The sequence below is a fragment of the Lepidothrix coronata genome, unplaced genomic scaffold (assembly GCF_001604755.1).
Source record: "Lepidothrix coronata isolate B3197 unplaced genomic scaffold, Lepidothrix_coronata-1.0 Scaffold202, whole genome shotgun sequence".
In the NCBI taxonomy this organism is placed as follows: Eukaryota; Metazoa; Chordata; class Aves; order Passeriformes; family Pipridae; genus Lepidothrix; species Lepidothrix coronata.
Window position 1 is genome coordinate 747,062 of NW_016690382.1, and position 22,904 is coordinate 769,965.

At 38.6% G+C, this 22,904-nt stretch overlaps 1 protein-coding gene across 9 annotated transcripts in view; it reads left to right on the forward strand.

The window, feature by feature from the left end:
- Positions 1 to 22,898, forward strand: part of FAM208A (family with sequence similarity 208 member A) — a 26,097-nt gene extending 3,199 nt beyond the window's left edge. For 3 of the 9 annotated variants that reach the window (XM_017832366.1, XM_017832365.1, XM_017832364.1), the window contains 22 exons: positions 3,871 to 4,016; positions 5,153 to 5,245; positions 6,009 to 6,081; positions 7,055 to 7,146; positions 7,490 to 7,648; positions 8,695 to 8,822; positions 9,431 to 9,513; positions 10,166 to 10,271; positions 10,668 to 10,771; positions 10,881 to 10,984; positions 11,220 to 11,292; positions 11,437 to 11,511; positions 12,867 to 13,583; positions 15,280 to 15,707; positions 16,625 to 16,763; positions 17,622 to 18,550; positions 19,261 to 19,383; positions 19,958 to 20,117; positions 20,685 to 20,793; positions 20,955 to 21,133; positions 21,217 to 21,375; positions 22,022 to 22,898. In XM_017832366.1, coding sequence (XP_017687855.1) covers positions 3,871 to 4,016; positions 5,153 to 5,245; positions 6,009 to 6,081; positions 7,055 to 7,146; positions 7,490 to 7,648; positions 8,695 to 8,822; positions 9,431 to 9,513; positions 10,166 to 10,271; positions 10,668 to 10,771; positions 10,881 to 10,984; positions 11,220 to 11,292; positions 11,437 to 11,511; positions 12,867 to 13,583; positions 15,280 to 15,707; positions 16,625 to 16,763; positions 17,622 to 18,550; positions 19,261 to 19,383; positions 19,958 to 20,117; positions 20,685 to 20,793; positions 20,955 to 21,133; positions 21,217 to 21,375; positions 22,022 to 22,584 — 4,742 coding nt within the window. In that variant the 3' untranslated portion in view covers positions 22,585 to 22,898. Of the gene's footprint in view, positions 1 to 3,870; positions 4,017 to 5,152; positions 5,246 to 6,008; positions 6,082 to 7,054; positions 7,147 to 7,489; positions 7,649 to 8,694; positions 8,823 to 9,430; positions 9,514 to 10,165; positions 10,272 to 10,667; positions 10,772 to 10,880; positions 10,985 to 11,219; positions 11,293 to 11,436; positions 11,512 to 12,866; positions 13,584 to 15,279; positions 15,708 to 16,624; positions 16,764 to 17,621; positions 18,551 to 19,260; positions 19,384 to 19,957; positions 20,118 to 20,684; positions 20,794 to 20,954; positions 21,134 to 21,216; positions 21,376 to 21,747 lie in introns of all 9 variants that reach the window. The other 6 variants (XM_017832369.1, XM_017832368.1, XM_017832367.1 and 3 more) reach the window with 6 other exon arrangements.
- Positions 22,899 to 22,904: the final 6 nt, after the last annotated feature.

Consider the following 22,904-nt stretch of genomic DNA (forward strand, 5'->3'; position numbering starts at 1 on the left):
TTTGTGATTGTGAAGCAAATAAAAATTGAATCTGTAATGCAAAAAACCATAATTTTGAGATTCAGCTGCTTATTTAGCCTTTCTGAAGTGTCTCTCCTCTGGAGACTTAAGTAGGGACTGAAAGTCAATAGAAAGCCTTGCAATGTGGAGAAATGAATCTGGAGGAAACACAGTATTTAAAGAAACCAACTGTGGTTACTTGTCACTGAGAATATTTTTCTGATTTTCTCATTCTGTTCCCCAGTGTAAGAATTCAGGAAACAAAACTGAAAGGTTGGCTGTGAGGTGACTTTTTAAAGATGTGCCTTCATTTGTTTTCCTCCTTAGAACTGTCTTGAAGGTTTGTTTTCTTGGTACATGTGCCTCTCTTGAGTAGGTTATTTCTTTTGTTCATCTTCCTGCTTAGCCTGTTGTCCTGGCATCTTCAGAGGTTTTCAAGTCTGCTTGAAACTTCAGAGATTCTTAATAGGACTAGGAAAGCGAATTTTAAGGATAAAGCACAAGAAGAGCACTTTTAAGTGGCTGAACTCTGAGTTACAGTACCAGAAATCCTGCTGATGAGGCAACCAGTGACTTAAAGGGGGTTGCTTGTTGATTAAAGCTGGACATCTGTTTACAAAGTCTGCCAGGATAACTGGCTGTTTCTCAGGGGGGAAAACAGGTCTTGCTTTTACCCCTGAAACTCTCAGCAATACTTGCTTGGAGGTCCAGGTTGTCCCTTTTCTACTTAATCATTTTGCCTTGTCTTTTCTAATTTTCCATATCTTTGGTAGACAACATGTATCTGCTGTTTGTTGTTTCATGGGGACTTCAGTCAGTCCATGAACTTGATAACTATTTAGGTCTTTTGAGAGCAAAAGACATTTTGGGCTGAAAAAGTCATGAAGTTTATGGTTCATTTACACCACATAATTTTGGTCTTAGTTTTAAAAAATGAGCAAAAAAAAAGAAGACTTAAAATGGTGCTTCTCAGTGGAGTTTGTGCAGCAGGAGCAGTTGTATGTGAAGAATGCTAGCATTCTGCCAACTTAGCTGATAAGAACATCAGTAATTATCTTCACTTAAAAGTTGCTTCAGGATTTCTTAAGGAGGATGTCTCTGTCTTGTTCTGACTTAAAAGAAAACAACAAACTCATTAGCTCCAATCTCAGTTTTCTGAAGTTGAAGCATCAGACAGCTGTGAAGGAGAATCATAGCATGACATGCATCCAGACATCAGGTCCAGTGCCTGTCCCTGGACAGTGGCTAGTTGGTACTCATTAACTCAGTTTCCACCAAAAAATACTTAAGTTCCAATGCCCTGGGTAGAAGCTGAACAAACACAGTATTTACTTATTTTTACTTATGGAAAGCAAGCCAGCAAACCCACAATAATTGACTTGTGTTATAAGGATGCTGCAGGTTAGTCCTTACTTTATTGCTGTTTAATTAACACAGGTCAGTAAAGGTGGAGCACATCCCCCTCGGGTTTGTACAGCAAGCCTGCAAGATGCATATGTACACACTGCTGGTCTTTGATGTAGGACTGGAAATAAGCTCAGTGATTTCATCATTTGCCTGGTAGCAACAGGCTTTGGCGATGTTGAGAAGGTCTAGTTTAGTACTTCTCCTTTTTTACTTTTATTTTTGTCTTGCTTCTGAACTCCTTCCTTTAAGTGAGGTACAGGCTGTGCTGTGGTGACGTGAAGGTTTTAGAACATCGCTGCCCTTGAACACCACTGCTTAGGTGACAAACTAAAGAGCAGTGCCTTCCTACACCTCAGTGTTCCACGTTTTTATTAAGAACCTGATGTCTGCAGTGCCTCAAATTCTGGAAGAAAAAAACTGCAACAGTCTTTAAAAAACCTCTTTAATTTTCTGTATTCCATAATTTAAGGAATAGGTAGAGCCCTTCCATAAATCTGTTGAGAGCTAATTGGATAGCAGTTTATGTAGGTTCTTCCTAGCAGGAGTACGAGGACTTGCTGCTTTGGGGCAAGTTTGAGCTCAGTTGTCAGAGCTTTCCACAAAGCAGGAAATGTTTAAACACAAATGGGAACACAGTTGACAATTCTTGCACATATGACAGGATCTTAATTGGTGTAATAATGTGGCTCTTCCTAGATTTGGATCTGGGAAGAAGGTAAGATGTGTATTCTTTGCAGTTGCTCTTTCTTGCTGATCCTGTAGGGTTTTCTATTGCTGGGGCTCCACATGGAGGGCAGAGGCTGGTTTTCACTGAGCAAGTAACTCAGGGAAGGACCGGGAAGGGAAATGCTGTTAAGAAAACAGGAAATTTGGACAAGCAGGTGGCAGAGATAACCTTCTCCCTTAAGCAGTCCTTTTGAGGAGCTGGCAGCATGTGAAACTCAGATCTTTTTGACAGGGAGTTACTAAACCCCGGTGGTGTAGTGCCCAAGAGCTATTGGGATGGGTGGAACAGGAGGTGCTGTTCCAGTACGTGTATACACATAGTAGGCTTGTTTTCTGTTTTATTAGTAAGTATTTCTCTCTTCAGTACAAGTGCATTCAGCCTTAGTAATGCTAAGTTGAAAATTCCATTCACTCTCAGTTATCTTTCCCCCCATACTGCTGTCAGCCTTTCAAGAATGAAGGTGGTGTTATTAAGAGGGATATTATAAAAGCATGATTTCCTAATCTCAGAACTTAGGCTCTTAAAAAATCACTCACTGTGCTGGTGTTGTTGGAATCATTGCTTGACTTAGGTTTGCCCATGTGGTATTACATCCTAAAGTGTGTGTATAAATGCAGCTTTACTAGATAACACAAAACAGTTTTCATTAGGAACATTTGTTTTATATAGAGGCTCGTGCAGTAAATATTTCCTGCAAATGAGGAAAAGATTGCTATCTAAACTGCCCTATTATTTAATGAAATTGGAGAATATATTCTGAAGATGTAACTAAATTTAATTTGCTGTTAGAGTAATGGTAGATGGTCTTTTGTGAGATTAGTGCTATTGTAGTTCTTCCTAATGGAGGTATAATAAAAATTCTGCACTTCTGGTGCGTGGTTTGCAGGTTACCCTGAGGAGAAAAAATGCTTTTTTGTGTTGTACTGGTTCAATTCCCCAAGAGATGTTATTTTCCCAGCCACTACTCTTAAAATCTGCGCTCATGTTCTCTGCTGGCCCACTCTGGGATTGTTCTTCTGATCAGTTTGTCACTTTGATACCCAAATACAGATAAAGGAGCTTGGGGACATGAAAGATTCCCTGAGGGAATTCTGGCAAAGGTTTGCCCAGAGGGAGAGTTTCTACAACAGCAGATAAAGGAAGGGCTTTCCTTTTGAAGCCATTATCATAAGGAATGAGATCATAAAGCATGAACACAGGCAGTGGGATTTTTAAATAATGGGAACGTACTTGTCTTCTTAAAGCAGTATTGAATTTATTCATATGTAGCTTCAGTTGCCACAAGCAAGCAAACACAAAACCCCATAATGGTTCAGAAGCGAGGCCAAGCTATGAAGCTCTCGTTGAGGTTTTTATTAGAACAATTTGTTCCTGCTTCTTAATTAAAAGAGCTAATTAGTTTAATTACAGTTCTGAAAGTTTAATTACAGTGTTTTGCAATACGTATTAGATGTTTTTCAAAGAGTAAATTCAGACTTGAGGTGCTTCCCTTATAAACTTCTGACAACTAGCAGCTGCTCCAGAGTAATGATAAAAAAGCATGAAGAAATGTGATTTTTTTTTTAAGATGCTATAATTCTAGGCAACTTAAAGATAAATTTTTCTAAAGTCCATCTTTTCCAATTGAATCACGAACCATTTGTCTTCATGCATAAATTGTCAATGAACTGGAGAATTTTGGATTTTTTTCCCACATATATATTGGTGCTTATTATTTTATTTCTTCTCTTCTATAGCACTCTTTCAGCCAGTAGCTCAAGGTTCTCGAGAATTTGAGGATATTTTGAAGATTCTGCATTCATCTTACTTGGATGCAAGTTCAGTGTCCAATTTCCATTACCAGAGCGCCAGCTTAGTTCATAGTGAACTGCTGGAAAAGGAAGTGAGTATACTTGTGGCTTCTCCTTAATGTACCAGGCAAATGACAATATTTTTTCTGAATCTAGAGGCAAAGACCTGGAGATTATTTTCTACTTGTGTGTTTAATACTTAATTACAATTAATTATGAACTCACATCCTCACAAATGTAAGCAGCTATTTTTCAGTCAAGGTTATTACTGCATAGATGTAAACTCTCGCCTGCCAGATACAATTATTCTTTTAGTCTTTTTGAGTATTTGGCACCACTTCTCTCTATGTATTTTTAATTTTCAAAAATTTTCTTAAACTTTTATGTCTTTTAAATAACCTTGAAAGATGTCTTCTTTGCAAGGCCTGATGTTTCCTGTGAAACTTAAGATTAAAATATATGCCTGATACACTAAATTTTCATAGTCTCTGTAGTTTTGTTGTTTTCCAAGAAGTACTTTAACAAGTTGACTACTTGAAGTAGTAAGTGGAGCATCTTGGGTGAAGCACTTCTGTATCTTATCTGGTGTCTCTTAAATTCAACCTTGGTTTGTTTTCGTCACTCTGAAATCAGTTTTCATTCCCAGTGCCAAAAAGCTTCACAGATGAAGTAACTGAATATATAATTTATTTGCTGTAATTGCTATCTTGGAGCTTTAAAGTAAACTGAAGTATTTTTTGCTACTATAACATTAAATATTCATGGTTACAGCTAAAGAGTGTTGCAGCTGGTAAAGACCACCTCAGTAGCAGGGAGGTGCCTCTGCAGAAGTACATGCACAGTGTAAGAGATAATCTGTCTCCTAAAAAAAGAAGAAGTTGTATTTTCTGCAGTTTTAAAATATGATGTGGAAGGCATTGAGCTGGATGGTTCTAGGTAGTTCTGCTAACAAAGATAAAACAAAAATGTCACTGCACAGGTTTATTTGAAGAGTGTCTCTTTCTTAAAAAAACAAAGAAATACTTGGGCAGATAAAGCCAATTTATATTTCCCACAGATACAACGATTTTGAAATTTAATTTTAGCATACTAGGGTGTCCTTTGGATCATCTTACAATTATTTTTTGTACCCTTGGATCTGCTAACATAGATAGGGTCTTAAAACACTGAGCCTTGAGTGTGAAGGAGTGATCTGTCTTCCCGTGTTAAGAACTTTCTGTAATAACAGTTCACAGAAAAACGCAGGGAGCTGAAATGTGATGGTCGCCTGGAAAAGGAGCTCTCTGAGAGCTACGCCTTCCTCCTGGTGAAGCGCTGTCAGGTAAGGATGAAATGCTTTCTCCTTTAGCAGGGAAGAGCTTTGGGGTTTTTTTTAGTAGCTTTAATTTTTTAATTCCAGCACTGGAAGTTGTAGAGAAATGGGAAAGGGATATAATACTTAAGGTAGCTGTAAAGTATCTTTTCTGGTTTAGGCTCTGTTTTATAAATAAAAGGATAGATTTTCTGGATGGCACGTGGATGTTTATTGGTTCTGTGTTTGGGGTTTTTTTTAAAGAAGGAGGAATATTTTGTGTTTTCATTGCAGTTGGGTGTTAGTGGTTGTTTGGGGTTTTTTTCATCAACGAGGTAACCTGTAATATTAGAAAATGGATGTTGTCTTCTGTGTCTCCTCTCTGATCATATACTTTTAATCAAAGTGATCAAAAGGGCATTTCTCTGCTTTTTCTGCTGTTTTAGAGCCAGGATTTCTTAAGCATTCACTCATTTGGCAGGTTTACTTCTGTTTTAAATATTAAAATTTTCTGTATTACAAACAAGTAACTTTCATAAACAGTGTTTAAGGTATAGGGAGACACTTGTTTTTCAAGATACAGGTGAGGCTGTGTAAGTGCTTCATGCTCAGTGTTTGACTTGCACAGTTTAACAGTTTTATAAAGCAATTCAGACTAGTCTTGCCTCTGTAAGGGTTGGAGTTATTTTTTAATATGAATCTAAATTCTGTAATTGTCATTTCTCACTGTTTGTTCTGTTCATATCCTGGCTTTCCTGATAGAGTTGCTTAAAAAAATGTCTGTTCTCTTTAGATCCAAGGCATATGTGAAAAGGGGCTGCAGGTTGGCCACTCCGAAATATCAATCCTCGGCAGCCCTTCCATGGGTAATTATCTTCTGCTTACAAGTGCTGATGTTGCTCAGTATCAGTTGGCAGATAATGTGAGACAGTTGTGTAAACTTTCAGTCCTTTTTGTGTCACTTACTGCAGGAATATCCCAGCCAGGTATTTTTAGCAAAGTAGACAGACACCAGAACATTATTTCATAACTCTGTTTTTGACTAGTTCGCTTAAATTCCCTTCCCAGAGGGAAGAACTAATTCTCATTTTGGCTTAAATCAAGCCAATATACCATATCTTTCCAGTGAAACTGGGAGGCCAGAGAGCTAATGCAGTGTGTGTGGCCGTGTGCCTCTGTGTTTGTACACACACACCTGTGCATTCAGAAATACCCTGTGCACACAATGGCTCAGTATTGATATAGATAGAACTAAAATTCTTGATTCCGCAAATCCAACCGGAGCATAGATTGGAGACTTCGAAGAGTCACGAGGTGTTAAGGGTTTTAAAAGAGCAAGACAGTAAGGTCCTTTCACAAAGGTTTTCACACAGAAAATTAGGAAATAATTGTCTTCCTCTGTAAGAGTAACATGATACAGAGATGACATGAATATTGAAGGCAGAACAGAGGTGAGGTGGAGGAGAACAAAGGTGTATGAGCGTATAATTTTTTGCTGGTGTAGCTGGTAAAGGTTCTGGAGCCAATTTACCAAAGCTGTTAAATACAGACTTGGAATGAGAGGAACCAAAGCAAAGAGTTCCTGAGTTCATTTGTAGTTCTTTGATCTGAGGTAGTCAGCCAGACCAACAAAAGACAGTGTTTGAAGCCTTAAAATCTATGTAATAATTAAGTGTTGAAAAGCACAAAATTATTTTACCTTTGCACTTGAGTGTCAGTTTTGTCTTTATTATTTGATGTACATTGATTTTTAATCCCATGTAATGGTTTTTAAACCTCTAATATGTTTTAATATTCAGCATAATGTATTCTGTTGGGTCTTTTTTATACCTCTCTCAGGTGTATATATCTCCAAGTATGCTGATTTATTGCAGTCTAATCCTCTAGAACCAGGAGCAGCTGGAGATGTGATGGTTTTTAAAATAATAAAGGTAATTTTATCTTGCTGTTCTTGAAGTATTGTATTGCTTATTGATAACACAAAGGTGATTTTAACCCTAATTTTGATTTGTAAAATTATCTGCTTATAGAGAAACTGGAATCCTACCAGGCTTAAAATCCAGTGTTGACATTGGGTTTACATAATGCATAATAAATTTTTTATAAAAGGAAAAAAATGTATTTTCTTTGTAAGTATGAAAATAATATACTTCTGTAATTTACTTTTTTAATGGCCTATTTTATTTTCCCTGTTCTTACTTCCCTTGATACTTCAAGCAATTTGCTAGTTTTCAGGAAAAAGCTTCTGCTTACAGTTCTTCTGCTTTATTACAGGGAAAAATGAAAAGTATCTATGAGCACATTGATATGAAAGCAATGGAATCAACTGTAAAGAGTGTGTTAGATCCAACCCCAAATCATGAGTGTCACATTTCAAAGAATGCACATAAAATAACCTCCTTGTTGTCTTACCGAGCCTATGAACGAACTCAGGTAAAGTTGAGCATGTGGTAGCTGCTTATATAGAAACTTCACAGAGAGAACTTGTGAAATGATCAAATCACTGCAAATACAACACTGAGCGTGTCCTGTAGAGCTGCAGTGGGTGTGTGGAGAGGCCCACGGGCGCCTGTATTAGAAAATCCAGAACAACATGTCAGCCTCTCCTGTTTCCCTTGTGTGTACCTGAAGCTGATGGAGAAGATCTCCTTCAGATTAGAGTGTAGGTGGAATGGGAAATAGCTAGGGAATGTACCTGGGAACTGGAATGTAGGCTGGGGAAGAGAGGAGATAATATGTGGAGTTTGAAGTGTAAAAGTATAACTGGCTTGTGGTCATTAAGTGAGTCTCATAAAAGGGAAAATGTTGGCTAGGAAAGAATAGTTTTTTTTTTTTTCTTTCTTTTTTTCTTTCTTTTGTTTCCCTTATCAGATTCTCAGGTTTGGAGATGATGAGGGAGGAGAGAATGGAATCAGTTCCAAACATTTCTGTTCCTCCAGGTGTTCAATCTCTATTACTGTAATAATCTGGTGCAGTCAGATTACTGCAGTCTGTACAGTCAGGATCCTTACTTGAAAGCATTCTCTTCAGTATTAACTTTTGTCTTCTGTAAATGAGAGCTGGGCTAAAAAATGAATACATTTTTTCATTTCTCATTACAAACTTGCCTTAATTAACATTTAACATTAGAATTTTGTGACTGAACTAAGGATAGACTCCAAAACTCACTGCAAGGCTCACTTTCCTCAGTGAAATTTTTTTTTGTTTTTGTTAGTTGTCCCTTAGCTCATCAAGAATATACTTTCAAATAAATGGTGTAAAATCAGTTTTTCATTCTTGATTAGCTCCTGAAGTAGTGTTCATCTGTCAGTGGTTGATAAAGGAGGGAGAAGGTAAAAAAACTACCTTAATTGATTGTATTATAAAGTACAAAAAAGAACAGCATTTAAAAGCTTCCTTATTTTAGTTACCAACTTTTAAAGAAATTTACTGTTGGTCCAGCCTTCTAATTTAACATTATGCTTGCTTTTTTTTCCTAGTACTATTTTTATGAATATGACTTTGGTGAGATAAGGCGAAGACCAAGACATGTTTGTCCTCATGCTGTTGTTTCATTTACTTATAAAAGTGACATGGTGCCAGGACCAAAATTCTCGTCCTCATCAAGGTAAGCCAGGAAATGAGTTTTGGAGCTGCATGCAACATGAAGAATTCATAGCTTTTGGCAGTAGCTTAGGATTGATTTCAATGAACAGTGCTGAAATGAATGGACATGTCACAGGGGCTTAGCATAATAAATACTTCTGATGCAAAGCAAGAAGTGGCAGAATTGGTTTTATGCAGCAGACTGTCCTGTGGGAAGCACTTCTGCTGGTTTTCTTCCACCTACTTGGCTTCTGCCAAGGAGGAATGCATGTATAGTGGGGGGGTTTTACCTAACTGAGGAAATTCATGGACATAAAAATGTTCACAATGTTATCTTGCTTGGTATTCTAAAATAATATTCTGTATATTTTGTCACTGAACTCTTCACTGGTATCTTACTGCTGGTGGAGAGAATATCTAAGTGGGCAGTTGATCATAGGTAGCATGTGATACCTGTGCTGATAGGAAGGCATGGAGATGTGGGAGCTTGACTTTGGGGTGCTGAAACCCATTATCAAGATACCTGAAATAGCACAAGATGCTGCAGTGTTGATTGCTTGAGGTTACAGAGTCAGTTACCAGTGGTGCTGTTTTGTTAGACTGATAAAGTATCCTTATTGTAAAATGCAGTGGCCAGAATTCTCTGTTACAACCCAGTCTTTCTGTCTGTCTTTTGCTTAGACCAAACACCTTCAACACAGATAGAAGAACAGGTAAGAATGAACTGCATTTTTTTGTTTTTATGATACAGACATGGAAAGTTTTGGATGTTTTTCCCCATGTGATTTTATGTTCAACCAACTTAGTTATACTGACTGTGTACCTGAGGGTTATCCTGTACCATGCTGATTGCAGGCATCTCTTCCTCATACTGGATGGTGGAACAGACACCTTAATATGTATCTTCTTTTACCAGAACAAACCAGAAGTGAACAAAATCAAAATCTTTTTTCCCTCCTTTTCTACTTATAGTGTAGTAAGAACTGTTCTTCAGTTCCTGAATCTCCTGTTCAGTGGCATTTCAAATTATGCAATCCTCTGTCCTGCTTTTTTCTGAACCTCATTCAAGCCAAACTAATATGTATGAAAGTGGTTGACAGTTAAGGTAAGGAAAGAGGATATCATTTCTCAGATGTTGGGATCAACAGGATATAGACAGATGTAGGTAACATCCATCCTCCTTTACTCTGCTTAAGCAGTTCAAAACATGATAGGATTGAAATCACCCTGTTACCTTTTAACATTGTTGTCTGGTCTGGTATTAGCATAAAATTTTCCCTAAACTCGTTTGGGAAATTCAGCAGCCTCTTTGCTTCCATTTTCTTTCAGTCCCACTTAGCAAGTCCTTTTTCCATTTTAATTTAGAGAAATCTGCTGTTACAGTATGGAGGGGACAGCTTTGGAATAAGGGCAAACTTGTGTGCCATGTTTCCTTAAAATCAGCAACATGTTCCTTCCCTCCATGCAAGCTGTGAGTATTGCCATTTAAATAATGTCTAAAATACTGTTGTGTTAAAACTCTTTCTACTGGATTTGGGATATATTCAGATGAAAATCTAAAATACTAAGTGCTTTATATATGTCAGACTAGACTGGAGTCATACATGTCCAGAGCTTCCTGGAGTTCAGGCACACAACTAACATCTCTTTGCTGTTCAGTGTTTTGTTGTTTGTGATTTGTTCTTTTTCCATTGAAGTGACACACACTCCTTTGCAGGAGTAAACACCGCTGGCACGAGATAGTCCAAAGAAATTATTTTTAAGAGCATGTGTTTAATAGTTTCAGGTCACTGAGGGTAGAACTATGGCAGGTAAAAAAAGAGGCCCTTATTTTTTTTTTCTCCCTCCCCCCACCCTTTTTCTCCAGCCCTGAGAAGCTTGAGGTTGAAAAGGTTGTCAGCATTGATGAGCTGAAGAAAAAAATTTCACCAGCGTTGTTCTTTAAAGAAACTTACCAAGTAGGAAAAGAAGGTAAATGGTTCTACCTTCATTTTTTTAAATTCAGAATTTTCAATTTTTCTCAACTACAGTTTTGTTTCTTTTTTTCCTCCCTTCTCTTTTTCCCCTTGTGTTGTGTCAGTGTTGAAGGACGGCCTGTACTGTAGCCTGTATGAAGTTGTGGAGAAGTCCCGTTCTGGGAGTCACTTGGAGGGTTTACTTCAAAAACTAGAGAAAGAGAAACTTGTGAGTGCGACAGATTTGACTCTTCCTGTTTTTAAAAATCATTTTACTAACTAGTAATTTGAGGTGTACTAAAAGATCCATGATCTCACTGGAATTCCTTAGCTAGCATACCCTAAAATATTGTAGAAGGGCTTTTCTCTGCTCATGACAGAATTTATCTTACAGTCAGTAAGAGTATTTGTAGTGAGCAGACATCTCTGATGGAAGCAGTTTACTCTTTTTTGCCTGAAAACAGGTTCTTGTGAAACCACTTCTGGACAGAGGATTTCTTTTTCTCCTTTCTCCTTGGCAAATGATGTCCCCTTATGGTAAGCATACTCTGTGTTTTCTGGGTTTGAGTTGGTTTTGTTGTTCTGGGTTTTTTAGGGGGAGTGGGTTTATGAGTACTAGACTGTCTTTTGGTGCATAGTGGTGCTCTCCTTTGTAACTGTTTTTGGTTTGTTGTGTTCTAGACCACCAAGCTGGATGGTCCCGTGTGTTTCATGCATTATTTCTGTTTCCAGAGCCTAGAGGTGTAATTAGCTCAGGTAAGTTTGTTCACTGTTGAGAGTGTTCTGTACAGGCTTATTTAAACATAGATTATATTCTTTTGAAGACCTTGTAGTGTTACAGGCAGTCACTGCAAACTAGGAGTAACAGTTTGTATTGATTATGGTCGTAGTGATGGTGTTCAAAAATATTTATTTCTTCACAAAAGGAAGTATCACCTATTTTAGCTTCATTTGTTCATATTTAAGAAAGTAAAACTTGTTCAGATTTCTTGATTGTGTATTCTGTTATAACTGAGCATCAGTATTCCAAGAGATCTATGCACTGGGAATAACTAACATAATGAGGGATTTCTTAAACCATCAAAACATTAAGGACAGAACATCTGAAAGTCTTTAATGTACCTGTAATTTTTTTTTTTTTTTGCATTGGGATATACATCAAAAACTAAGTCAATGAGCAAAGAACATAGTGATACAACATAGTTAGATGACTGAAAGAACTTGGTATTGGTAGAACTTTAATGCTTTGGGATGAGACTTCAAAGTTCCTCATTTACAGTAGAAATTTGCACTAAGCAGTACTAGCAGCAGCATGCAGTGCTTTCAGGCCTGCTGTGAGTTACAAGTGATACTGTCAAAACATCACTCTTTTCAGGCATTTAACTTTTACAAGGAAGTTCTTGTCCCAAGTCTTGGCAGCTTCCCAGAGTCTTAGCTCTGTATTTCTTATTTAAAAAAAAACCCAAAAAACAACTTTACATTTTTCTTATTTAAGTAACAGTTGTGAAAATTCCAGCAGTTATAGATTGGGTAAGGAGGGATAAGCTGACATTTAAAGTGTGTGCATGCCAGGTACTTAAAAATACTCTGTTCTTGGTGCAGTGACATCTTAAAGACTTGTGAGCTCCAGTTTCTGTCAAACACAAGGTTAATCACTGGTTTGAGTGTTCAGGGTGTTTAAATGATTGAATGGAGAAAAGTTTCAGTTTGTCATTGGAAGGGGGTGTGAATAAATAAATTAAAAAAAGGGTACAACTTACAGCTTCCTTGAGGATGTGGTAAAAGGATCTAACTTCTTCTCAGGACGGGGAAATCCTGTTCAGTAGAGCAGTTTAAATTGGAAGTGATGACTGTATGTATCTAGGACACAGGTTACCACCAAATTCTGAAAATAAGCTGTTCATCATGACTGTGAGTGTGAGTAGGTTGACTTCTAAGTAGACTTTAAAGCTGGTTATGGCACAAAAAGACCCAAACTTCTCTGGCTTCTGAATCATTTCTCCACAGTCATTCCAAACTGTGTTTCACCCAATATGTATTAATAGAGAATATTGCTAACTAGTCATCAGTTATTGATAGCTTCATGATTTGATTTTAATTTTCTCCTACAGCAGCACAAAGAAGTGTTCCATTTGGAAATTCAGCTCCCGTGGCTTCACGTGAAAAAAAGGAAATCATTCCAGAATTCACAAGGTTTATTTCATCTCTACATTTTGCTTTAATCCAGGCTCGTAAAGAGACTAGTGCACCCTTCGATCTTGTTGTTGTTGTTGAAAAGTATATACATGAGTATTTGAAAAAGCTCTTTCGTGGCGCTCTAAAGGGTAGAGAATTTAAATTACGTGAGTATTCGACGCGGTTGGATGACAAAAGATATGTTTATCCTGCTCCGAGATATAAAGCTCACATTGATGAATACTTGCAAAACTATATCTTTCGTTTTGGGACGTATCAGCTGCCTCTTTCTAGAGCTAAAGAACTGATTGAGAGGAATTTGAGACCTCAGCAGTTCAGTCCCATCTCAGACTATGAAGCCACAGAAGACTACTCGGATTTTGCCAAGGCAAAATGCAGGAAAAGAATCCATGCAAAATATGAAGCCACTGCTGCCAAGCAAAAGCTGCTTCCTTCTGGAGATTATGATACTGAAAGACTCAAAGAACTTATTAACTTAATCCAGTGTAGGAAAAAAACTGCAGGTGGAGATTCTGATTCTGAAGACCCCAGAATTAGAAGTGGTCTGAAAAGAAAGCTGGAAAAAGAGTCTGAAAGTTTGCACAAATACTTAAAAAAGAGTGAATATTCAGAGAATATTTGTCAGTATGACGGTAAGAAAGTCTTAGTTTAGAGTTCTTCTTTAAACATTGTAATTCAAAGCATATTTAATCTTCATAGATTGAATATTTTTTGCATGCTGTAGATATTTAATGCATGGTGGTTCATTTGAACGTTGGCCTGAGATCTACCAATAGAGAGGAAGTTTATGTAGTTTGCCTCTTTCTAGGAGACAACAGGAATTGTCATGCTTTTGTTCTGCCTCTTTGGGAAGAAGGCAGACTTCCCAAGAGTTTGCTTAGCTGTGGAGCTGTCCCAAGACTTTCTAATACAGAGTGCTCAGCAGATTTGATATCGTAATGTCTTTTGCAGAGTTTAACTTCAGGCTTTGCTGTAATTCCTTATGGCTCCAATACCCTATATAATACCTCAGAAGTTTGGATTGAAGGCAAGAAGCATAGTTAAGTTTTGAAATAGCCAGTAATGTGTGCAGTGGGACAAAGGAAACAATAGTATTAAGATTGAACTATGCTATAGTCTAAACCTCAGATAATTATCACAGATATCATCTGACATAAGACCTGCCAGAAAAAAAAACCCCTTTGGTTTCTGTTTCCCTGACCCTTTTCCGAAGGCAATGATAGAAGCCTCCTGCAAAAGGGGGAAAACTGAGGAGGAGCGTTGCACAAAGAAGAGGAGTGTTACATCAAGCACCAGTCACTCTCATGTGTACATGACTCACTTTGGAAGATGAAGTGACTGATCTTAGAAATAAATTGCCCTCTTGAGAGGGACAAAAGATATGGGCATGTAGGGATGGAGGAGACATGCTTGGGATTCTTGCTTGGAATTCTGTGAACCTTAAGGATATTTTAACATTGATTATTCATGTAAAATATGTGAAAGCATTTCTGCCTGGTCATCAGAACAGTGTCTGCTCATAAGTAAATTTTGACTTACCTCCCTCAAAGGTACCAAGCTAGCAACATCTGTCTATGGCTTGAATTCCATGGTTTTATATAACCCTGGAAGTCCATTTGTTTGTCTTGCAAAAAATCTTACCTAAATTTTGTGAGCTTCAGTATCTGAGCATGATTAGATTTTTATTAGTCAAACAGCACTTTACAATTCCATGTTTCCGTATATGACAAGTGAATTAGAGATTATTCAGATATTTAAGTAGTTGCTTAGCCTGTTTTGTCCTGAGAAGAATAAATAGCTATGGTATTTACTCATCCAAGGGGATGAGTGCAAGAATAGTAAACCTGTTCTAAAGTTTTTTTCAGTATAAAGAGACACGGTACATTTTAGATCTATCCTTAATGTAATATAACTTAAGCATTAATTTACTCATCAGCTTCTGGAGCAACAGGGATAGGATGGGGAGAAGTAAATATTGTGCTCAAATGAATCTTTTTCTTTCAACAAGTGATGTGAATGTTATAAGGTTTCCATAAAATACCTAGATCACAGTGTGTGACTTCTACTAAAACATAACACAGTGTGGTATTGAGTGACCTAGAAAAAGGTAATTATTCAACTGGGAGAGTACAAGCTGTAGAAACTGCCCTTTTGTCAACGTGTACCTGTTTAAAAGATTTTGTTAAAATAATGTTTTTGTACCGTATAAATTGATGCTAAAGAGTGAGACTTGGGGGTATGTGGCAGATGTTTTGGAGGGGTGTCTGGTTTTGGTTTTATTTTAAGACTTGGTAATGGATTACTTTTCCTTCCTTACCCTATTCCAAGGGGGCAGAACCTCGGATTCACTACACTCTGTTTTCTCAACTAATTCTGGTCTGGGTGGACACAATGCTGACTTCAGGCAGCAAGATGGATCTGATTCTGCTGCTGCTGACCCACATGGCCTCATTAAAATACTTTTGGAAACACTAGCTACTGGAGGACACTTGGATTCCTCATTGATACAGTCTATAAATCAAGTTTTAAGCACTGATGAAATGGAAGAGGATATGAGACAAAACTATGAATATGAATCCATTCCAACTCAGGATCATGAGCTTCCTAATACTGCTCAGGCTGACAGTGTTAACTTCAAGGACCCTGAAAGCCTAGTGATTCTGGAACCTGATGTGCCATGTCTGCCCTACCCTGTCAGTGCTGATCTACGGCTTCCAGATAACGAAGTAGGCTTTGAAGACACACTGCAGTTACAAGTAAGTGAAACTGCCAAGGTGCTGATAACAAATGTACTATTTTCATAAATAGTATGAGAGTGAATGAAAAAAACATTATATTTTTTTACACAGGTAAACATAGATAAGTACTGACTTCTCTGTGAAGAAGCTTTCCTGTTTGGTAGGAACAGACATGGAAATTTTCTTCACTCTTAAGTGTGTGTTCCTGGTTCCTTATATCTGCTCTTTCTGCAATCAAATGGGAGTAGAGTTGAAGAATTTTGAGCACTTACCTGCATGCCCAGCTCCCTTTGTGTGCCTTCTTGGTGCAGTGGTGTACATGAGTTCCAGGCAGACTTCTGACAGCACACATTTGGCAGAACACCTTTTGCAGACGGCCCTTTTGCTCAGGGATCACAGGGCCCCAGCTGCTTGCTCCAGCACATTACCCTACAGGAGTGTTCTGTGATCTCTGGTACTTACACACATGGCCCAGTTTCTAAGTCACAGAGCAGGAAAGAGTTTGTCCTACCTATAATCTCTGTGCTGTTTTGCTTCTAACCACCTGGAATGTGAGATGAAATAGGATTGTCTAAGGGCGCAGTACGAGTTGCAGGCAGTGCCTCAGCAATGCCAGCATCTCATGGCTTTAATCAGGTATCAAGACAACAGCCTGAAAAGGGCTGGGGAGCAACCAGTTTTCCCCTTCTTTCCTCTTTGCCCCACCCTTCTGTACTGTAAGGCACGTGCTCAGGACTGCCTTAGTTACTTCATGGCAGAGCAGGAAAGTACCTCATGTAAACATTTCTGAGTTTGACTTTACTGATGGCAGAAGTGCCAATGTGCTGGTGAACTCAGGTGCATTCTTACTGCCAGCTGTTCAGAATGTAAAAAGCTTAATGGCTGGCAAAACCAAAAGAAATGGTTTTGAGCTGAGCATTTTGATTGTTTTTTAGGAAGCAAGCATTGGAAGCCTAAGTACCTTTGAAGACTGCAGTCCTAGTGCACCTATAGAACATGTGCATGGCAGTCAACATCCCAACTCAAATAATACAGGAGAAGTTGGAATGCACTGGAAACTTATTCCAATTACAGGTAAGATGGGTTTAACTCCTCTATTCCTACAAATAGAGAATGAAAACATATTCTAATGGTTTGTATCCTTCATGGATCCCAGTTTTGGGTCACATTGCTACACAAGCACTGCCTGTGCAGTTGTTTCTGGTATTTGATTAATACAGAAATCTGCTGGAGGAAAACAAATACTAGTGGAGAATATTGGTTTGCCTACATAATGACATAATTTAGAAGTGCAAATGCTTTAAAAACAAGCAAAACTGTAGTTTTGAATGTGGATGGTGAATAAACTGAGTGCTGCAGAAAGGATCTGAGGTTTGCGTTATGAGAGGCTTTCAGCACTCCTTGCAGCATCACTGAAGCTGTGTCAATAAGCACCATCAGGCTGATATCCTCCCTTTTTAAGCTAAAAAAACCTCATCTTCACAATTGTGAGATCAGACTTGCAGCTTGCAGTCCAACTCCACAAGGTCACATGTGGCTAAAATAAGCTTTTGAAAGCGAGGATTATAACCTAGTAGCAAATGAAAATATTTGAATAATTTGTCACCCTGCATGATTTCTAATTTGATTTTTAATTTGTAATTGAGGCAGTTCCTATTATGCTTAATCATGTTATCGCTAGGAAAATTCCTTGTATTCTGCTTTTTCAGCAAACTTTGACTGTATTGTTCCACTGTCTCAGGAGCTGTTAAATGTCCTGTGCTTCTATACCTCAGCAGACTGTAACACTTGAGTCTTTGGATTTAAGTTGGTTGGTGTGGGAGACACAACAGTAATGCTGTTTTCAAGCTGTGTGGGAGGTTTTAGTGTATCAGTTGTGTGTGAGTTTCAAACATGAGGTGATGATGATGACGATGAACTCTTCCTATCTAGGTCTGAAATCACCAGAAGAGCCACTGGTGTATTTGCCACCAACGGATGCCCTTCCTAATGACCCCCGGGTAATAAATAGACAGAGAAGTTCTGATGACCAGTTTCCATACTCTCCATTTTCAGACACACAAAAGGGGACAGCAGAAGATGGACATTATACAGGACAAGTGGAGAAACCTGAAGATGAGTATGGGCTAGCGGACCACCCTTTTTCAGCTAAGCATTCCATTAGTGCAGTAATAGAAACGACCCTGTTAGAAGAATATAATCTCTTTGCACAAAAGATTCAAGAAATTTTGCAGCAGAAGAACATTGCTTACGTTAGTGGGATGCCCACACCGGTCTTCTCTGCCCGAGAGAGGATAATGAGACTTTCTGAATACATATGTTTAAAGGCATCAGAGGTGTCTGTCCAAGAATATATAGAGACACTGAATGAAAAGTTGCACAGTGTCATTTTGGCTTCTTCCTGCATTAAGCCCCCTCAACCCATTTATTCTAGTCCTGAACCGTCCGAAGTTGGGAGCAACACTGCAGCAAACCCTGTGCCCGACACACTGTCTGTGTGCAGGGACTCTGACACAGCACTGTTACCAGAGCCACTGGGCAATAACCTGCTGGAAGATCTGCACTCCAGTGAGCAGCCTTCATCAAGCGTGCCCCTAGTGAAGGAGAAAATGGATCATGTGAACACTAAAGCAGAGGATCAGACCTCTTCTAGTGGGGATCTGGTGGAGCCACCAGAGAAGACACAGAAATCCCCCGAGAACCTAAACATTTCAACTCAACCAGCTTTTTCTAATATTATAAGCCAGATAAAACCTGAAGTATTTACCAGCTTGGTCAAAATTATGAAAGATGTACGGAAAAATACTGTCAAATTTTATATTCATGAAGAGGAAGAAAGCGTTCTTTGCAGAGAAATCAAGGTAAATCTGTTTCAGTTCAACCTCTCTATAGTGTCAGAATAGAGAGCCTTTCAAATTCAAATGTATGAAATTGGACTTACAAACATAAAGTAGCCTGACATTATTTCAGAAAAGGTTGAATTGTGAAAGTGAACTGTGAAAGTAGGCTGTCCTGTCCCATTTCTTGTTTGACCTTTTGAGGTAGTCTTGCTTATATTTAGCTTTTACATAAGTCTTTTTCTTGCAGTTGGAAAGCAGAACAGGCTGTAGGTTGGTTCTTTCTGAACATCCTGCCAGGGGGTGGCCTTACAGAGAAAAGATAATAAGGGAAAAAATGTGATAGCTTACCATTTTAGAAAGAATGTATGAAGAGTCGCTGTGTGTGCCTTTGGGGTTTTTTCCCCTTCCCCTCTAGTTAATAGTACTGATAACTTTGGGAGATCACTGTTCTTCTGTAGTAAAATGGGTAAGTTGAAAGTGAAATAATAAAAACTTCTGGCTTTACATGAAAACTCAGGCTGTTTGATAGACTGTCAGTTGGCCACGACTGACTTGGTGAAACAGCCAGTCTGTGTGTTGCTGCATCCTTCTGGTTAATGTATGGGAGAGACAAGGAAGCCACTCCCTCTGAGATGCATCTGAGTGGAAAACTTACTTGCCATGGTCATCATCTGAGGATTGTTTTGACCAAACTGTTCACTTTCTTCCCATCTTTTCTTTCTTGGTGGTAGGATTATCTTATAAAGTTGGGTAATACAGAGTGCCATCCAGAGCAGTTCCTTAAGAGAAGAGCTGATTTAGACAAACTGTTGATCATCATCCAAAATGAAGACATCGCCAACCTCATCCATAAGGTATGTCACACACAGGTAACTGTGTGCTATAAAAAGCTGTTGTTACTGGTGGGATGAGCTCACTTTGAGCCAGGCTGCTTTCTCTTGACAACACAGCATTTAAATAGTGCCCCGTGTTCAGTTGCTGTTTGAAGAAACAAAATGGTTGTGGTAAAAATGGTCTTGTTCATCATGTACCCACAGCTTCTTCCACCCCCACACACGTGCTAATGTGTATTTATTCTTAGTAGTTGTAAAGCTGTAGAGAGGCCTGAGTAGTTCTGCATCTAGTTCTGTGATGCTCTAATGACAGGTGAAGGCAGCTCTCAGATGACCTTTATATATTCCTGCCAGCTGGGGCTTATGAACCAGTGTTGGACAGAAAGTGAAATTATTCCAAATGCTCAGCTTCCATTTGTCTAATTCCTGTTATGTTCCTGAGAGAGCACCTCCCCAGGCAAGAGAAAAATCAGTAATTCCTTGAAAATGTGTTTTGAAATTTGGTGTTTGGCATTAGTAAGTAGAAAAGTTCTGTAGTTGGTTTTTTTGTATGACCTTTAGTATACATCTCTGATTTTCTAATGTTTTTAAACAGATCCCATGCCTAGTAACTTTGAAGAGGCTCTCCTGTGTCAGCTTTGCGGGGGTTGATAGTTTGGATGATGTGAAAAATCACACTTACAATGAACTGTTTGTGTCTGGTGGTTTTGTTGTGTCGGATGAATCTGTCCTTAATCCAGAGTCCATCACTACAGGTGGGTGTGATGCTTCCTGAAGCTTTAAAGCAGACTAAAAGCCTGACATTTCAGACCCTGAGAGGTGCTGTACTCACTGCAGTGAAGGTTCTGTGATGTTTTTTGAGAACTTCAGCTAATTCAGTATCTTTCTCACCTCAGTGGCCTTACTGAAGGACATTTGAAAAGGAGATTTTGTCTTAAGTTTGTATTACATTGTGTAGTTATGTACACGGAACCTTTTATTCCTTACTACTCAATCCACAAATATGGTAGGAAAAAATATTGAAAACCTAAATTTTTTCACTTTTTCTTTATTTGAAATTGAATAGTAAATGGAGTTACCATTTTTGGTAACACTGTGTATGACTGAGATCAGCTTTTAAATACCACTGTTGGGCACCTGACCTACAGAAAAGCAGCTCAGTTTTGTGATACTGTTGTTAGCCAGTCTGCTCAGAAAAAAACCTGAATAGTTGTGTGACTGTACTGTGATGGAAACAGAAAGCAGCTTTATGTATATACTGAAGCAGTATTTTCAGTTTGCATACCATAAAATTTAACTTCTATTAAATATTTCCATAACAGATAAACTAAAGCAATTCTTAGAGTTTCTGGAGGCTCTCAATACCCCAGATGGGAAATGGCAGTGGAAAGTCCACTGCAAAATACAAAAAAAACTGAAAGAGCTGGCGAGGTAAGTAATGTTCTTCAGTGCCACCTGTTAAAATGCTTCAGCTTTTTCATTGTGCTCTCCAAATCCCACCTCAGTACAACTTACTCTCATGTTTGTCTTCTAATATTTAGACTGACCTTAAATCGAGTATTTCTAACACTGAGCTTTTCCCCCCATTGTAGGATGAATGCCAATGCCCTGAGTCTGCTCACACTTGTGAACACCTATCAAAAGAAGCACTTGGTTGAGATTCTGTCTTACCATAACTGTGATTCTCAAACTCGAATTGCTCCAGACCTAGACTGTCTCATCAGGCTTCAGGCTCAAAACATACAGCAGAGACATGTTGTCTTCTTAACAGGTAAAGCCCAAATTTGTGAATACCTCTTTCCCTTTTTCGATAATAGGTGCTCAACATTAATACAAAATCTTTTACGTGTTTAGAAAAGAACCTCAAAACATTCTCGAGTTATGTTGATAATGGCATAGTGGTTGCTGCTGTTGATGACTTTATGGAGAATTTCAAAAGCCTCGTTGGGTATCACAACTCGGTTACGGAGCAGAGCTGCCTTCCTGCCTCTGGAGCTCACCAAAGACAATCAGGTAACGTTAAACTCACTTAAACTTCCATTGCCAAACTAGATGTGGGGGGTGGGGGGTCCTTTAGACAGTGTACCTTGACTCTTGTCAATGAACACTGCAGCTGGCAAGGAAAACCCAACTCTCCAGCTACTCTTTTTCTGTTTTAAATGATGGGGGAAAGGCAGCTGGGATGGAGCCCCAGAGGAGATCTTAAATACAGAAGGTACAGGCTAACATGGTACTCGAGGCACTAGACAGAGTTAGTGTAACCATCTCTTCAGGAAAAGGATAAACTTTACTACCTACCTTTATCTACTTTTAGTAGATAAACTGTACTGAGATGTCAGTTTTTGTACTCTTTTAATTGAATACTTACCTGCTGTGTAACTTTAGATGCTGTTTTGACATTGCCCCCTTTGGAGCTGGGAGTTGGGATTTCCCAACACTAAATATGAACACAATGTGCAGAATCGGAGTAACTGGACACTCCCCCAGAGGGTTAAGTGTGTGTGTTGAGTAAGTGAACACGAGTGGCAGAAGACCAAGACTTAAGTGCTATTGGACTTGCTGACCTGAAGCGTAACTCGCTGTGAGTAGTGTATGTATGGCCTTTCTAACCCAAGTTTGTATTTCAATAGAATAGGACTTTCTCTCTTTTTTAATGTAGTTCTTGTAGAAAAGGATGAGAAGGATGAGGAGGACATGTCTCTGGATTCAGGGGATGAAATATCACAGATAGAAATCTGCAGTGATGCCTCTAAGTATGATACTCATGTGGAAGCTTTGCAGACAGAGGCCAAGGGCCCACATGGAGTAGATGCTAAAGAAAGCTGCTTATCAGTTACAGAGTTATCTCCCGAAGCACAAACTGGCCTGGTGGAAAAGACTTCTAAAAGTGACTTGGAAGAGAAACAGCCACTTACTCCAGGTTCTACAACATGCTCTGCTGAGGGAGAAAAACACAATTCAGTTGAACAAACTCCTTTCAGTAACTTCCCAGTTTACAGCAGACAATTAAACATGTCCCATCAATTCAGCCACTTAAATGTACTCACTCATCAGACTTTTCTGGGAACAACATATCCAATTTCTTCTGCAAATCAAAACCAAGAAGGGAGCAATTATTTTCTCTCTGCCTACAGTCAGAGCATGGATACAGAAAAGTCCTCATCACCTGGTGGCTGGGACAGCAGCTGTGATTCTTCCAGGCCATATTCAGAACAGAAATAAACTCTTAAGTCTCTTTTTCTAAGTTGCTGTGGACTTTCTAAAATGTTGGATTAACAATTTCTATTTTATTCTGGAGCAGAATGTTTCTTGTTCTTGTTATCTCAAATGTTTTCTTGTTCTATTTAAATTCCTGATGGCTTGTCCCTCTTGGAACCATCTGAAAGTTTAAATAAATATATATTTTTTAACGTTTACTGTACTTGAATTATCTTGTTTGTTGGCACTTTTAAGTTTCTACATTTGTATTTGACCTGTTACCTGGGCTTCAGTTTGAGGTCTGTTTTCATGTAAAACTGAATGTTTGCCTAAAATATGTGAAA